Genomic DNA, 17,688 nt, shown 5'->3' with positions numbered 1-17,688 from the left:
CCATTTAACAATCTGATGAAACCGCCAAAAATTACATTTTTCCCGGCACACAGCAAGAAAATTACGCAATGCGGGATGCATATATCATGAATATTTAGGAAGCTGTCGGAGGCTGTAAAAAAAGTTGCAAAAACTTGCCCTATTAGAGATAACTCATAGTAATTACTGGCACTAAGTGACTTGTTATACGAATTAGGGACTTGGAAACATCACGTAACAATTTGAAAGACAGACCCTGTAATGCGTAATGTGACAATGGCAGAAGGTTTGGTGACTTATTGTGACTTTAGTTGTTACGGAATAATTTACTACATTGATTTATTTTGAATCTGGATTACGCATGCGAGGTACGTAAGGCTGCGCTATCTCGCGGCATATTAATGAACAGCTATGGAAGTAAACGAATGTGCGGATAACTTTATACAGCTTATGGTTTTAGTTCAAGCAGCAATAATAAATTGTAGGTTTTACGTTTTTAATTCCAAACAATTTTTCAAGGGCCGCTCAGAATAGCTCCTCGGGCCGCAGTTTGCCCAGGTCTGGTCAACGGTCTATGCAGGCGCGATACGATGTGGTGATGGTGGAGTCGGAAGTGATACATAAGTAGCAGCCATTTATAGGTGTTTTCATGGATGGTGAAGTCATTAAGAATAATAGCTGCAAATAACAGCTGTGACTTCACATCTATTTCAGTAAGACAAATGTCACCGCCAGGTAGCCTACATTTTCTATATGACAAAAAGATGCCTACGCCACAATAATATTCAATATCAAGAATCAACAGTACTCAACAATCAACGCCAAGGAAAAGCTCGTGACCACTGATCTCATAAACCCGGAGACCGGTGGTTAGTTTCCGACTTGATTTTTATCAAATATTTTAGACCAATTCCAAAAGCTATATCTGGACATTATGCAACGAACCGTTTCTCGGTTCCAAGTCCGTAATGGCCGCATTAACAGTCACAAATTCCCTATTACTCCCCATTTGGTAAAACAACAAAAGTTTCATGCAATTCATGTATTTCGTCGCGAGAAAGACATTTTCGAATTCGTTACGTAGTTTTGTCCGAATGAATGCCAATACATCGTGCTGTTTATTATGAAATAGTTCGAAAGCTACAAAATTTTGGCAAAATGTCAAAGCTGGACAACTAGAAAATAGTTAGCTTTTCCAAATTAGGTTAGAGTTAGAAGTCTTGAATTCGCAATAACTTGGAAATTGAATTTAATTTCGAATTCAAAAGAAATACAACAAAAATCAAGTCCAGCTCATATCAAATCCGCGTTCCTTATCATCAGCATGAGAATAACAAATGTCTGTACAGCAAGATTGACTTATTTCGCACTACATAGTATCGCTGTAGCATTTTTAGGAAAACCAGAAATTAGATTAGAATTAAAATGAAAGCACAGAAACATTTCACGAATTAGTTTACAATTAGATTACCGACATCTCGCTTTGATTAGCCTAATCCGCATTATCCAATTGTCCAAAACTGAAAAATACAGCGGCGGGGCCCGTAATGTCAATCTAAGTTCTTCATCTATTCGGTCGCCATTCACCGGTTTCAGCATAGTTAGTATTCACCAATTCAATCAATTTCCCCAGTTCGCATTAATCTAAGTGTGTTTCGTATTCATGTCACATAAAGGCACAATGATGATATCAGCATCATAAAAGTCAGCAGAACTCTTCAACAAACATAGAAGGAAGACTCCACCAGTCAGGCTCAATAGGCGACGACTCAGTCACTCAGTGTAACGGACAAATCAAGACTGGTACGTGCGCGTGGTGCAGCACATAATCGCTGACACTATGCAACAGCGTACGCATGATCGATTTCATGCCACGCGATCCCATGACGATCATATCCACTTTTTCCTCTTCCGCGATAGCAACGAGTCTTTGTCCAACGGATTGATGGTCGCTGTCAATAATCTTCACGTGATGCGCTACCTAAACGCAAATGTGGTCGGTATAACGGAATATATTCATTACGCCGTTTTTTACCTCGGTAAAACAAAGTATCGGACAAATGGATTGTGGACGTAGAAAAATCGCCACGCATTATCTCAAAATATCAACCTAAGGCAGGGGCGGGCAACTTCTCCGGTCGGCGGACCGGATGACAGAATATATACAATAATCGCGTATTTATCCACATAGCCTATGCAAGTAATGAATCGTATTTAATGTAAACTTTATGTTTAAAGCGTAGACACAAAAAACAGTGTTTTTTAAATTTATTAACAGTAGCTGTTGAATTCAATCAGACATCTGTGGTCGGTGAGAGTTGTCAACAAGTTCTTTGAACTCTGGCTGCATGTCGTAAGTAGAAACCCTTCGTAAAGACTGCACGTGAACATTAGTTTTGTTGGAATGCAGCCTTGTATCTTTAATGTTCATGGTCGAAAATATATGTATACACCCGAACAGAGCAAGTAGTTTCATGTCCATCTTTCTCAGGTTGGCAAACTTGGATTCATTCCGTGACGCATAAAATTTGTCAATACTTTCAGAATAGAATTTCACTTTCAGTGTAGAAACTCTCTGCGGGAAGGTAAAAATCCCTTCGCGGACCGTATGTTGCCCGTCCCTGACCTAAGGGTATTCAACCGTTTTTCCTATTCACAGTCTCGTTTCGATTACATATATAGCGTACGGCCGCCATCCAGCGGACTATCGTAATGGCACGCCCGGACGCCAAATATCCGCAATAAGTTGGCTATACTGGGGTTCTTCGCACCCCAGACAGTCCTTGTGGTGTTCTGCGCCATCACTGTTTTCTTGTGAAATCCCTTGCTCATGAAAGTTTCTGTTCGCACTGAAATCGCGAGAATTGAAGATACAAAAAGTTATTGGCATTCGTTGTTCAGTAGCGCAGAGCGAGAAATATTTTTCTTAATGAATGAATTTCGTCCATATTATTGGTAGTTTCACATATTGCTATCAAAAACTTATCCTTTCTCAGCCGATGTGATCAGATTTACCGTTAGAGTTGATGGATATTCGAAAATTTTGGCCACGAAATTAATTTTGATGCATCATGTATATGTTCACAATATTCAGGTTATTATCAATCACTTTGTTGCGTGCAGTTGTTTCTTGAACTACCATCAGTATTGTCCAGAGGCGGTCAGTAACGAAGTAGCCTACTTCTACTTTTTAAGTACTCAAGTAGTTTTCCGCTACTTGGTTACTTACTCAAGTAGATCTAATTTCCACTACTTCTACTTCGTAATATTTTGCGATCTACTTACTTACTTTTCGCTATTTTCAATTTGTCAAGTAGAAGTAGTTTAATCCTCTAATCAGAAAGATGGCCTTAGGAATTTCGCGGCTGTTTTGACGGAGTGTCAACATTTAATTTCCATAAGAGTCGAGTTAAGCCCAGACTTTTCGTCGCTTTTCGCGCACAGTGGATACGGAGTGACCAGTATGATTTCGCGAAAGTACTGGTGAATATAATTTAGGTATCACGTTGCGTGGTTCCGTTCACACCGCATTGTCTCAAATATAAAATATTTCATCACAGTATATGTGGCCCATCATAACGTTAGAAACTGATGTTTCGCAATTTAGCATTTACTGATCATATCGTAATTTAGCAGTCCATGGCGTGTCCTAATCTGGAAAAGTGGACTCTGACTTTTTTTAGCTTCAGACCTGTTTTAGCATACCACCTTTAAAACTTTCTGTATTGATAGACATTATAATTTATGTTGGGTGAATAAATACAGTTATTCCGTTGGAACGGCAACAAAACCTCGTCGTGTAGTCGTCTTTGCCTCTGCGAGACAGGCTGTCGCGTGTTACATTATGACGAAATATACGTGAATGAGGTCGGGTCCATAGGAAAAAAGATATACGCAGTGAACTACGCAACGCAACCTTCTGGAGTCAGATTACACATCGATAACATCACATAAGTATTCGCTCTGCATTATAGTCGGTAACATTCAATGTACTCGCTAATCAGTCCGACTGCAGACTGAAGTTATATATTACTTCTTGTAGTTAGTCAGCTGATACAGTGTTTACACTTTATACCATTTCGTCATGAATGAGATTTGAATGTGCCATACCGCTTTTACAAATGCACAGAGGTGGTCAGTAACGAAGTGCTTCTACTTTTTCGAAGTACTCAAGTAGTTTTCCTCTACTTCTGGTACTTACTCAAGTAGATCTGATTTTCGCTACTTCTACTTCGTAATTTTTTGTGATCTACTTACTTACTTTTCGCTATTTTCAGTTTGTCAAGTAGAAGTAGTTTAATCCTTCAGTCAGGAAGATAGCCTGAGGAATTTTGGGGCTGTTATCAAGGAGTATCAACATTTAATTTTAATAAAAGTTGAGTAAAGCCTAGTATTTCAGTCGCTCTCCGCGCTCCGTGGATACGGATTAACCAGCATGATTTCATGAAAGTTTCGGTGAATATAATTTAGGTAGCGGGTTGGCATGGTTCCGTTCACACCGCATTGTCTCCCTTTGCCCATATCAAACATTTCATGACATTATATATATGGCTCATCATAACGTTTTAAACTGATGTTTAGCAATCTAGCATTTCCCTATCATATCGTAATCTAGCAGTCCATGGCGTATCCGAATCTGGAAAATTGGAATCTAACTTTTATTAGTTTTAGAGCTGTTTTAGCATACCACCGGGGCCTACGATATATCGTAGGCCCCGATACCACCTTTGAAACTTTCTGGACTAAAAACATATGAAATACATTTTCCGCTATTATAATTAGTATTTATATTTAACTTCCAATTCCCAGTATCATAGATTTTGAGTTATAATTGATATCAGTTCTTTTGTCTGGATAACATACACGTTGAAATATAAAAGCAAGGGTAGTAATACCTTTTGTTTCCGGAAATAAAGCTACACAATATGGCATTTTTACGATCCACCATATATTTTATTCACGTTTTCTAATCGCGCAAAGTGTTTACTCCGTATCCTATACAACTTCTCCGTATTACTCTTCGACTAAACTACGGGCCTTATAATATGGGTGTGTGCGCCATACCATGGTATTTTCAAAAACGTGCTGTTCGATTAAACATAGGATTAGTATCGCATTTCCATATCAATATCATCATTTTCATCCCATTATGCGGACGAATGCTTATGCTGTCGAAAATTGGTTACCTCATGATATGCATCAATATGAATTAAGCTCGACACCTTTTCGCATAGCTCAATTTGCACCGTTTGACAACCCATGCGAACGAATTACGATCGTTTTCACAACTACTTACTTACTTGAGTAGATTTAAAGTCGGGCAATTCTACTTCTACTTCAAGTAGTTTTAGGTTGCTTGTGGAAGAAGTACTTCTACTCGTACTTGAGTAGATTTTTTTCGTCGCTACTTCTACTTCTACTTGAGAAGCTTTCTTGACTACTTTGACCACCTCTGCAAATGCATCATAGTAAATATGTAGTATCCATGGCTACACCATTATGTAACAGTGTAACACATCAATCAGTGATGTGTTATTGATATGGCTAACTTTATAACCATGAAGGTAGTCAGTTAGAGGAACACGGTGGGCTGATAAATTATTTAATTGCCAAGATCACCTCACCCCAAACAACACAGCAATCCTATTCGTCATTCAGAAACGGGCTTACCATGATACCATGATTCAGTATATACACACGGTTTATTTCATCCATCATACCCATCCCATACCAGAAAAAGACAATATAGTTATTATAGCTCTATAGCAATGTTTCCCAACCTTTTTCGGCTCGTGGACCCCTTGGCCGATATATCAAATATATTTGAGCCGAAATTTCCCCCCTAAGACAAAGTTGCCCGGTTACTAAAAAGGTGCATTTTAACGCACAGCTATTTGTTGATCGAGCAATATATGCCAAAACGTATTCAGATATGCCGTAACTGTGTTGAATGCGGACCGCATTACACTTTCGTAAAGTACCGCTGACAACATCCATATCAATTATTTGACACTAGGTGTATTGTTATCAGTGGTGGCTTTTGGTGTGGGCGGTCGCCAGGGGTCCTTGGTCGAAGGATCCCCCATCTTTGGTTTAAGTGCCTTTTCAAGGATTATAGCAAATAAACGTGGAAATCCGTGTACCAATCAGGAAGATGGTTCCTTACAGATGGGTCAATCACCAAATCTCTGCATTTGTTAGAAAAGTTCCATAACCCGATAATCAAACCTTGACGTGGTGTGTTGGCTTATATTACTAATGTCACCCGAGAGCTTGCCAAATAAATGTGGTCTATTAGCCTGCAGCAGTTGTATCACTGCTTTATTATTTCACGCTACATTCCATACATCTTCAACATGAAGACTTGAGATATATTTAACCGGGACACTTATTTTACCATTTTACAATGTATGATAAAAGAAGGCTCAGGAGCTACAACAATTCAACATTGAGGCCTGCTTTAAAACCGTATTACAGTGTCATACACGTGAGTGACGTAATTCCGGTCCACATGGCGCAATAATATAAGTAGTTAATAAGAGAAGCGAGGGGGGTCTGGGGGTGAAGTCCCACAGAAGCTGCGATTACATACTTATAGGGCTTCCTGGAAGTCTCGCCCAGGACCCCCAATAGTAGGGCCACCACTGATTGTTATCAAAAATTTATCTAAATCAAAAGAAATTAGGTTATCACTTTCCGTTGTGGTAAAATTCCTCTAAATTTGGCCTGTTTTTACTGGTCGGGTAGCTCCTGACTATACAAATAGATCACCAAATTCGCTTTTGCGATGGCCTTGAGTTGAATCAATGAATTTCGTGTTTTTCACGATAGCAGAGATGTTGGCTTGAAAAAGGTAAACATTTTCTCCAACCGGCTTTTTGTGCTGAATCCTCCCCGACTTTTCCCTGCTTGGTAGCAATTTGGTCGAGAGGCCGTCGTGGGTCCAACGACATCGTATCACGCGCCTCACATTTTCAGGGGGTGGAAGATTATAGAGGCATATAAATATATATCTAGCTAAGAATCCGCCAAAAGAAACCTTCAAAAAACTAGTTTCATACTTTTCAGTTCTAACATAAAAGTCGAAAAATGTTGCGAACCCAGTGTATGTTCCGTTACAACGCTAAAGCCAAATTCCCCCTAAAAGTTTCGAAATTCCGCCCAAGGGGGGAATTCTCCCCGGTTGGGAACCACTGCTCTATAGGGAAATCCAGTATATATTACCGACCGTAATTATACTCGCATACCGTATGTGTGTCAGACTGCCACATATGATGAAGCGAAGACGACCATTACGATAGTACAACATTCTGGAGCAATAAATAAGATTTCGTCTATATGCATAGCACTCGCATGCTTCAAACTCAACCGTGCGTATTATCATTCAGTCTGAATATATATATAGTTCAGTTATTGGTCAATGAGGTATGTATAACTGGAACTGGCTTTTACTACGTCATAAGAGTGTAAGATTGTATATGCTACCTTTTTGATTTCCAAATCCGCAGTATACTTGTATTCCACGTCGTGAGCTTTCTTGTTATGTTCGTGCATGACTTTGGCAATCTCGTCAGCAGGGTAATGTCCGCCAGCTGATATGGAAAGGTGCAGCATGAAGGAAATACTCACAAAAACGATTCTAAACATGTACGGGATATGTGGTACCGATGAGACAGTGGGACCGAAAACACTTGATATATATTTCCTGTGATAATCCCAAGATTACAGTACGCGAATTTGTCTACAATTTCATGCTGGCAGATGAGTTACGTTTTGAGGGGGTAAAATATGCACAGCAGAACGCAGAGGTTTCCCAGCAAACACCCGATGTCCAGTTGACTTCCTGCGGAAAAGACGCAGGACGCCCAGTGTTACTTCCCTGGAGTGGATTTGTCGACTACTAGAAGCGTCCTAAACACTTCCTGAGTTGGTCTACTATGGACGTGAAGCGACTCCATATGGACTCATTGGATCTGCTGTGAACGTGACGCGACTCCCTATGGATGCGTCAGACCTACCGTGGACGCGACGTGACTCCCTATGGATATGTCATTTACCACCTGTTCTATTCCTCAGGATTACCATATCAGGACTCCCCTTCTAACCTGGTGCAATTACATGGAATTCAACATCATATAAACTATCGAACTGTTTATATTGGGTTACTGTAAAACGACAATTGCAAAATACAAGTACAACATTAACTAATGAACTATTACTGGTAAACAAAGTTCAGGCTTACATGAGAAATCGATCAGGAAATCACTACGAATAAATGTGTCAGTGGGATTTTGTATATAACAGCAAGTTCTAAGTCAATTTTATATTACCATTACAAACATTTCAATTGAAGTGCATCATGAAATTAGAAATAAACGTGTCACATGACTTTGAAAAAGTACAACTGCTAATACAACTAAAACAGGGAAAAGCATGGAGCAAGTAAAATTTACATTGCATATTATAAAACGATGCATCATTTGCACCGCATCATGTTAAGAGCGCGAGTGCGTATTCGCAATAAACTTGGTTGCAACAACAGTTTTCTTCTTGGTCTTTGTTTTGCCTGAAACATATACAACAATGTCAGCAAATCATTTGTAGAGCCACTCTGCTGACATAGCACATGAAATTTGCGTCAGAGCTGCTTTAATTTATATTCCCTCATGCATTAATTGTGATCCGCTACTTCTACTTGTGCTGAGTGATAATTTATGACGATACTACAATGTCTACTCGAGTGCGGGAGCTTCTGACGTTGTGATATAGAGTATGAAACCCGTCAATCAAATTATATTGTGGAAACACCTCCAGTACATACTTCAGTACTTTCCAGAACTTCTACTTTACCTAAAATAGTTTTGATAAGCCGTGTATATCGCTACTTGAGTGCTTGAACCCGACTAGAAATACATTGCGTTACTCTTACTTGTACTAGACTACTGACGCTACAAATATTTCTAATTGAGTGCTGAACATGATTGCTTTCCTTATCTCTGTTTAAAAGCATACAACTACGACATTCCTCAAGTCTCCATATTTTGACCATGTCGACACTTGGAAGTAGTTTGATGTCTTGTAAATCGCTATTTATACTATTTAGTACGGTACTAACGATGAATACTTTGACCACCTTTATTTGGAACTATCACCTACTACAACTAGGGCTTGCCACGAATCTGAATAGAGTAACGATAAGTCGAAACAGATGATCTTTTAGGGTACATAAATTGTATTCAACAAGAATTAGAATTCCGATTCTATGTACCACTGCGAGGCCTAAAAACATAGATTCGTCATATCGCAGAACACGGCACATGTAGGACGTAGCTACGCACGATCGTGTGAATGACAAATGTATTGTCTCAAAGTACAATAAAATAGGAATTATCTTAAATCTAAAAAACATTCTTCGATATGATGTAGAGCCGGTATTCATTTTCTTCGAATTCGCATACGAGATAGATATTTCACCTTTTCCTTGTTCATAATGTTGTCACATCATATAGAGCAGAGGCTTCAAATTCAAATGTGGTCGCAGGTCAATTTCCGGATTTTTGACGACGCAGCAAGATAGGGATATTCAATGTATAATTTCCATGTAGGCCTCATTTGACGGGAGCTTGCAGACAGGCATTCCACAAACATCTCGAGAATGTAATTTACTATTTTATTATTCACGTTTGACACGAAAAAAATCACAGTTTTGAATAGTTCAATAAAATTATTTTTGTGCTGGGCATAATTTGTTAAAATAATGAGTTATAGAGATGATGCAATAGGATGCATCATGACATCATCAAACTATGGGTTATACTATTTCAGTTGGTGGACCTTTGACGTGTCACAGTTGTATTTAAAATCTACTGAAATTTGATCTGGTATCAGAGCAATTGAGCGGTGTAGCCTAATCCGGGTTTTGATATAGTCGTGATAAGTAGGCTGTTGCTACTGTCATTACCAAAGTCAAATTAATTCAGAATTAGATGTTGGCTTCGATTATTATTGGAACATATCAACAACTTTAGCCATAGTAATAGCATTGTTTCTTAGCCTTAGCGATCGCACACTTCATGCTACTCATAAGATTTCTAGCAGCCCAAAATTTATTTTCAACACAATTTCTGATGGTACCTATATTAAAATCAGATAGTCAATTCACATAAAATTTCGCATAGCACGAGAACCACAGCATATAGGTCTAATTCCACGATGCATATCGTACCACAATAGGGTCTACGGGCCCTGTTCAAGAACCCCTGGGATAGAATAGAGCACAAAATCTTCTTTTAGAACTTTTTACTTCATTTTGAAGTGAATTTTACAAGCCTGGTAAATGGCTAATTGTACAGCAGTAGAAATTCAAGTCGTTGCAACTATTTACACTCCGGTGCAAACAATATGTACTTTGACCACCAACTATGATTAAACGCTAAGAATGCCTACGCAACACCTCAACCAAATCTACTTTTTCAAACTTATTATTTGTATACTTTCCAGAAGTGCATTATCTACTTCCATTTCGAGTAGATCTAACGCAACTTTAAAGTTGTTACCTCTAGGAGTGTATAAATCCATAACATTACATCTACTTCAGTTCAAAAGATGATTACTTTCACAGCCTCTGGTTCCATGAAGTGTATTCAATGTTTTATACCCTTTGACTTTTTCCTGAGGATGACGCAGCACCGATTTTACAGCAACACTTGTTCCATGTGGCAGTAGTTCTTCCGAACGTTTTTGGTTCCAGTCATCAAGACATACTTTGTACAGTGTTCTTGACGTTGTTGAACACTATCAATTGAAGACATTGCCGATCTAAATAATCAAAGATATTATAATGTTTGTAGTGAAGCCATTTGTCAAGAAGCCAAGCCAGGAATCTAGAATATCCTGTAAAAAAAAGACAATGAAGTTGAAGCTGGACCATTCGCACATTCTACTCACTACAATGACTAATCAGTAGGGCTGAGCACATTGGTATGGTTACTCAAATCTCGAACGAGTATCAATTCTTATGATTCGAGCCAAGTATGTGACTATTTTCAAGACAGCCTACTGAAATTACACTCTCTGTGCCACTATAACAATGCAGTTTATAATAAAATTATAGTTCCACCCAGCACGTTTTAGCAGCCCGATTGCGAACCACCGTCAATTGTATATTTCCGCATCATCGATGGCACTTTTTTCAGGGTAATAAATTGCTAAATAATGAAATATCATAAATCATCATATATAGTTCGTAACTTCAACTTACATAATTTAACATCTTGATCCATGAACAATGCACCACTGCGGCGCCTTCCTCTGAAGTTTAGAACTACATAACATTGCCTATTCAATATCTAGTCTCCTGGTAGAAATGAAGTAACTTTGTATACACAAACACAGATATGTCCCATCCATATATAGTAAGAATCCATTGATAATAAGGTTGTGTTTTCTTATCGACGGCAAGATGACCATGAGCAATCAGCCTTCCTTAGGGCCCTTCCATAGCCTACTTTTTTGATACTGCTGCAATTTAGGCAATGTTTCCATGTATATATACTAATATCGTAAGTTATAATCAAGCAATAAAAGTATGCACGGAGGCCGTGCCAACATTGCGGTAACATTGCCAACAATCCGTCTGCACCAGGCCATGAACTTGTTAAGTTTATAGAGTTTATAATTGGTTTAGTGTTTGAGTATCCTTTGATTAGAGCGAGGTTAAAGATGGGCTAACAAACTATTATAATGTTGTTCCTAAAATACCCTAAATATAAACCAATATTGTCAAAAATTCTTACATGTTCACTGAAAGCCTCAATTATTTTATTAACGCTATTATAGATGGTTATGGTTATATACTGTTGTGGACACAAAAATACGAAAATGGATGTTAATGTGATGCTACAATCTTCATGCATCCACAAATTCAGCAATCTCACATTCCGTAAAGGAACATTCCACATTTCTATTAGCCTACATAACATTGCAAAATTCAGTATATACCGATATGTTATAAAATACCGGTACATTACTTTATGCGGCATCTGGTTTGCTGATTGGGTCCTGCAGTCCTAGGAAATCCTTGTAAAACTTTTCACAGGATGCACATGAAATGGCAAGTTATTGCTTGTGAGACATTATGGAACAGAGCACAATAAATCAGACTTCTATGATCAATACATTATCATATAGTATCAAATGTAGCCTACTACAAGAATTATCGGCTTGCATGAGTTACTGATTAGCAGCGGGTCGATCAATTCCGTCTGTAGGTGATATTACAGCCGTGTCACTATAATCATATAATCGAATTCATTATATCGCATCAGCAGTTCATGATGATCGAGACTATTGCTGTTTATTAAATATAGCACTCAAATACCAAGCTCCCTGCCCTTCCGGTACTCATGATAGAGACATCTCACAGTCCACGCTGTTAACGTTTCCAATTATGAACTAAACCCTTACTGTGATAATTCGTCCCTCCGCCATTGCTACATACGGTGATCAAATTGAATTACACGCGCGGCGCATGCGCGATGCTCGCCAAATAGAAGAAGGCAGGCATCTGGTTTTATGGTTGGATGAATCTGAAGCAACAGGCGTGTTCGACTCCATTATCGAAATAGGGCAATTCCCTGCACAGACAACCGATGTTCCCACCACTACCTCTTCAAATCTCTTGAAATTTGGTACACGCACAGATGAGCTAATTCCAAACAGGATGAACTTTATTTCATGAAAATTGGACTTTGGGGTCAAAAGTTACGTCACTTTGAAAATTGACAATTTTCTGCTCATTTCGGGTCTGCAATTTCAAGTTTTATCAATGCAATATTCAAGAAGGTGTGGCTAGATGTTAGACGACAGTTGAGATACGGCACTTGGATTTATTTGAATCTTGTCTGATCGTCTATATTTCCAAGTGAAATTTAATGCCCTTTAGGTTAGGGTCGAAGGTTAAATTGAGGGGGAATTTGGTCAATGGTCTAAAATCAGTCAGGCGTTACACGATTTAGACTGCGGATTGCTCAAAAACATATTAAAATATTTTGGAAGATAGGATCTTAAATGAAAGTTTGCTTCAAGAAGACTTCGTTCATAGCTGTTTGATTTTGGCTTTTAGACCGTAAAGTGATGAAATTGCAGTTTCAAGAGCACACTTCATTTTCACATGGAAATGCTGTAGTAGTAGGGTGTTTTCGGACATCTATTCTGGGGTGCGTGTGGACATCATGTCTGGGGTGTGTTCCGACATCACGTCTTGGGTCTGTTAGGACTGTGTTGCCATTCGAACATCGTGTCTGGGGCGAGTTCGGACTGTTTTGTCCCTCGGACATCGTGTATGAGGGGGGTGTTCAGACACCATGTCTGGCGTGTGTTAGGACTGTGTTGTCACTCGCTGACATAGTATCTGGGATCTGTTTGTGTTGCGCCAGACATGACTCAGACCTGATATCTGCGCACTTATTTTATCCGGACATGCTCCGGAGCTGATACCTGCCCACTAAATACCCCCAGACATGGTCCGAACCGGATATATGCGCGCTTAATGGACACAGATATGCGTCAGACGTGATACCCGTGTCCTAAACGACGCGTTTTTGCTGATATCTGCGATAGCTGGGTATATCCACAGTAGTGGTGGCTGAGTATATCCACAGTCACAGTAGAGATAGCTGAGTACATCCAAAGCTATCACTACTGTGGTTATACTCAGCTATCACTGCTGTAGATATACCCAGCTATCGCAGATATCAGCAAAAACCGCAAATATAGAGGTCATATATAGACCAAATGTCGTTTAGGACGTGGGTATCACGTCTGACGCATGTATGTGTCCATTAAGCGCGCAGAAATCAGGTCCGGACTATGCCTGGGGGTATTTGGTGCGCAGGTATCAGCTACGACACATGTTCAGATTAAAATAGTGGGCAGGTATCAGGTCTGAGGCATGTAGGCGTATCACAAACATATTCCAGACACGATGTCCGAGTAGCAAATACAGTCTGGACACAGCCCAGGCATGATGTCCGAACACCTTCCAGACACGATGTCCGAATGACAACACAATCCGAGCTCACCACCAGAGGTGGTCAGTAACGAAGTACTTCTACTTTTTGAAGTACTTGAAGTAGATTTTGCCTACTCACACTACTTTTTGAGTAGTTATGATTTTAGACTACTTCTACTTCTACTTGACAGTTTTCAGTTTTGTCGGCGAAAATAGGCGCAGAATACCTACTTACTTACTTACTTGTGAACTACCACTCCTACTTCTACTTGAGTAGAAATTCCGGCGTTACTTCTACTTCTACTTGAGTAGCGACGGTGACTACTTTGACCACCTCTGCTCACCACCGATAGGATGTCCGCGTTGCAAAACAGTCAGAACACACCCGAGCCATAATATCTGTGTTGGTGGCATCCAGGCATCACACTATTATGACATCCACTGGAATGGTCATTGGTGACTGGCATAGGAGCACTCTTAAAGTTACTTCCTCTGGGGGTCTCTTGGAGTTACATAATTGGACGTCAATTTGTGACTTACTGAGCAAGTCCTCAGTCACAAAAAGTGGGACGTGGGACGACTGGGCACAATTGTGGACGTACCCGTAAGTCCGTGGGAGATCGGGTGTTTGCTGGGTTAGTTTTTGAAGTCAGCATACATGTTTTTTTATAAAGATGTCTGATACACTGAATAACGTGCATAATGATACAACACGATACCGTATGAATTCGAGAGAGATTATAATTATTTATCAATATCACATAAACACTTACATTTCCAGGAAAACGTGGGCAGATTCGGTTTGTCTGGGCAATGGACGAGTAGTATCGCCGTGTCAGGTCGGTGAACGTGTTCGAAATAAACTGAAAAGGAGATTGTAAGATGTCAAAGTATTAATGTCCACGCACTATACATTGTACATTGTAATCATGAGCTGCACGTGATTTCAATCATAGCGGTACTCGAAGACTCTACCGTGTGGAATCGTATCGTATTGCGAATCGCAATAAAAAAGCAAACAGCCTTTCAATGTACATGCCGATATACTGTACATACTATTTAGATCAGTGGTTCCCGACCTTTGTCGACTCATCACCCCCTTTATCAGGCTCGACACAAATTTTCGCCCCCTACATTTACGGATCCGAAAAAGAGGGCATATCAAGGGAAAATTCAATCACCTATGTGTGAGTCTGGTCACGGATGAGATTTTCGCATACTGCTGATACCCGACGGTAGAGTTCGACGACTATAAATTTTTCAGTTTCGCCAGACTAGACTAGAATTGCAATTAGCCTATGTCAACACCTATATCAACTTTAGACTGGAATTAGAATTATAGTTGCACATTTTGTTTCGAATTAAATTAAAATTATAAATATTTAATTCGTGAAAACTTGAAAATTGAATCAAGTTCAGTTCATATCAAATCATAGTTCATTCTCATAATCATGTGTGACGCTTACCCCTGACGAGTGTCAGCCGAAAATATTCGGGTTCATTTCAATATGAATATACTATTCAATAATCATGTGTATGGAAATGTCTGTACAACAAGCTTGGCTCGTTTCGCACTGTACAGTTCTCCTGTAGCATTTTTAGGAAAACCAGAAATCAGATTGGAATTAAAATTATAGCATAGAAACATTTCACACATGAAAAAATAATTATAATTAGAGCTAAGAAACATTACACCAATTAGATTATAATTGAATTAGCGGCATTTCGCTCTAATTAGTTTAGTTAGACAACTACAACTGTCTAGTTGTCCAAGTCTACCCGGCCACTGCTGATACGGACCATGAGCAAATACAGAGTCTGGCCAATGAACGATAAGAATAGAAGACGCGAGAGGATTGTCAAGCTGGTGGTGCAATTAATATCAATATCGAGCGTGGCATGTCGTTTGTCCATTCGTATCGACTTGCAGTGGGCTCTATCAGTACATACGCCGATCTATTTTCACTCCAACATCATCAATCTACATTTTATAGATAAGAAACGCAGTCTCTGAATCGTTGAATGCACCAACTTTAATGCCTGCTCGTTACTGACTACTCCCTGCTAGGAAAAGTCACTATGAAGTGATTGAGCGTATGATACATTACCGAATAGCCGCGCAAAAATTAAAGGGACTCATTAGATTCAGAATATGTGGCATATGCAATATTGCTGCAGGAAAGTCTCATTTTGAAAAAAGAAGTGATGCAACGACCATACGATATCATATATATCTCTATGATATCCTCAGTGATGCTTTTGTAGTTTCTATAGACTTATCTGCAATCAATATTTGATTCAGCCTTGGATTCCGGTAAAACCGACTCTAACCGTTTCAAAAAATCGACTGTATTACACTATTGCATTTGTATATGTGAGTCAGTCGGTATGAAACCTTGTTTAATTGTATCAACGCTGCAGGATTTGAATGGTTTATCAATACCGAACAGACTTGTACAAACTGCTGGATTTTCAATATGCCAGACCAGAGCTAGAACTGGAACTACTCATTTACAAAACTCGCAACTAGAAATAGAACTTGAACTACCGACCGTAAAAAGTCTCCAAGTAGCTAAGACAGAACTAACTATAGTAAATGATAATATGAATTACTGATTACTCTGAGCTAGCAATGGCTGCAAGAGCATCACACAACAGAACACTGGTATCACGATTCACGCCAAACGACACATGTGTTTCCAATGTGTTCCACAACTAAATTATTTTTTAAGCGCGTCACTGGAACTGGAACTAGAACTACTCATTTCTCAAGATCCGGAACTAGAACTAGAACCAACACTAATAAAAGCAGTAGTTAGTTGACCGTCCACAAATTATAGATTAGATTGTTAGAGTTTGTAAGAGTCTGATACCCAATGTCTCTATCTTGGAACTACGTCCCGGACGTACACGTGAAAAACATGCTACATGACCAGATATACATCACGTCGAAATACCGTACATTTGAACGCCTTATCCGTAGCTTCTGAAGAATCGATGGCAAACAGAATCTTGAATTTAGCTTGAGTGAACGACTTGTGACACGCCATGCTGCATGTGCTTTCTATGCAATGTATATGAACGTACGAAACCTGTCAATATGTAGAGCACTGTGATTATTAAATTAACGCCTACAATAACAAAATCGTATTCAGTTGATATAACGGAACATCGCCATACACGCATACGCACATGCCTCTACGAGATTTCAATTCAATAGCGGATCCACTTGAACGAATCGAGTGCCTGTAATTCTTACAATTCAATCTGACGCAAACTAGCATTACCGCCATGTCGCATGAAGTCTATGGTATTGCAGCAGTAGCATTTGTTTAGGTGCAATGAAAAACGAACGTAACGTAGCCTAAAGACATACCTAACGTCGGAGTATCGTGTAGGAACTATCTCAAAAGTGTGATAGAATAAATATTGAGTGTGATGCGCAAGTAAATGCACGTTCTTTGCAGAGACATCTACGTTATATCGCACCAGTAAAAACATACACGTTTCGCCACAGGCTACAGCAATACAACGTACAGATTCAATTTGCACGAATTATTTACATTTCAAACGTTTCATTCGGATGAAATAAGTCCACAGCACGGGTGTTCAACCTTTTTTGTTATTCACGGTCGCGTATCGATTGCATTTATAGCGCACGGCCGCATTACACCGGACAGCCGTAATGGACCACCTCG

General features: G+C 39.3%; 1 protein-coding gene and 1 long non-coding RNA gene across 2 annotated transcripts; both read right to left on the bottom strand.

Annotated features, from left to right (window-relative positions):
• Positions 1 to 1,612: 1,612 nt before the first annotated feature.
• LOC145447030 (uncharacterized) lies at positions 1,613 to 17,112 on the bottom strand. The gene is made up of 4 exons (XM_080325463.1): positions 16,953 to 17,112; positions 14,764 to 14,853; positions 7,465 to 7,571; positions 1,613 to 1,960 (listed from the first exon to the last, which is right to left on the bottom strand). Exons 1-4 carry the CDS (start codon positions 17,038 to 17,040, stop codon positions 1,757 to 1,759), a joined length of 489 nt encoding a protein of 162 aa, XP_080181589.1. The 5' UTR covers positions 17,041 to 17,112; the 3' UTR covers positions 1,613 to 1,756.
• LOC145447039 (uncharacterized) lies at positions 8,116 to 12,553 on the bottom strand. The gene is made up of 3 exons (XR_013917421.1): positions 11,240 to 12,553; positions 10,637 to 10,797; positions 8,116 to 8,545 (listed from the first exon to the last, which is right to left on the bottom strand). It is a non-coding gene; the product is annotated as an uncharacterized LOC145447039 (long non-coding RNA).
• Positions 17,113 to 17,688: the final 576 nt, after the last annotated feature.

This window comes from Botryllus schlosseri, chromosome 9 (genome assembly GCF_051294905.1).
Source record: "Botryllus schlosseri isolate E-star chromosome 9, Bs_hap1, whole genome shotgun sequence".
In the NCBI taxonomy this organism is placed as follows: Eukaryota; Metazoa; Chordata; class Ascidiacea; order Stolidobranchia; family Styelidae; genus Botryllus; species Botryllus schlosseri.
This window is presented reverse-complemented; position numbering and strand designations above follow the sequence as displayed.

Bases quoted from the DNA above. Each gene is read 5' to 3' on its own strand.
- LOC145447030 (XM_080325463.1), bottom strand. From the start codon at position 17,040: ATGGCGTGTCACAAGTCGTTCACTCAAGCTAAATTCAAGATTCTGTTT. The intron at 14,854-16,952 runs GTACGGTATTTC...TCTCCTTTTCAG, and splicing joins TACGGATAAGGCGTTCAAAT to TTTATTTCGAACACGTTCAC. The intron at 7,572-14,763 runs GTAAGTGTTTAT...TTTCCATATCAG, and splicing joins GCCCACGTTTTCCTGGAAAT to CTGGCGGACATTACCCTGCT.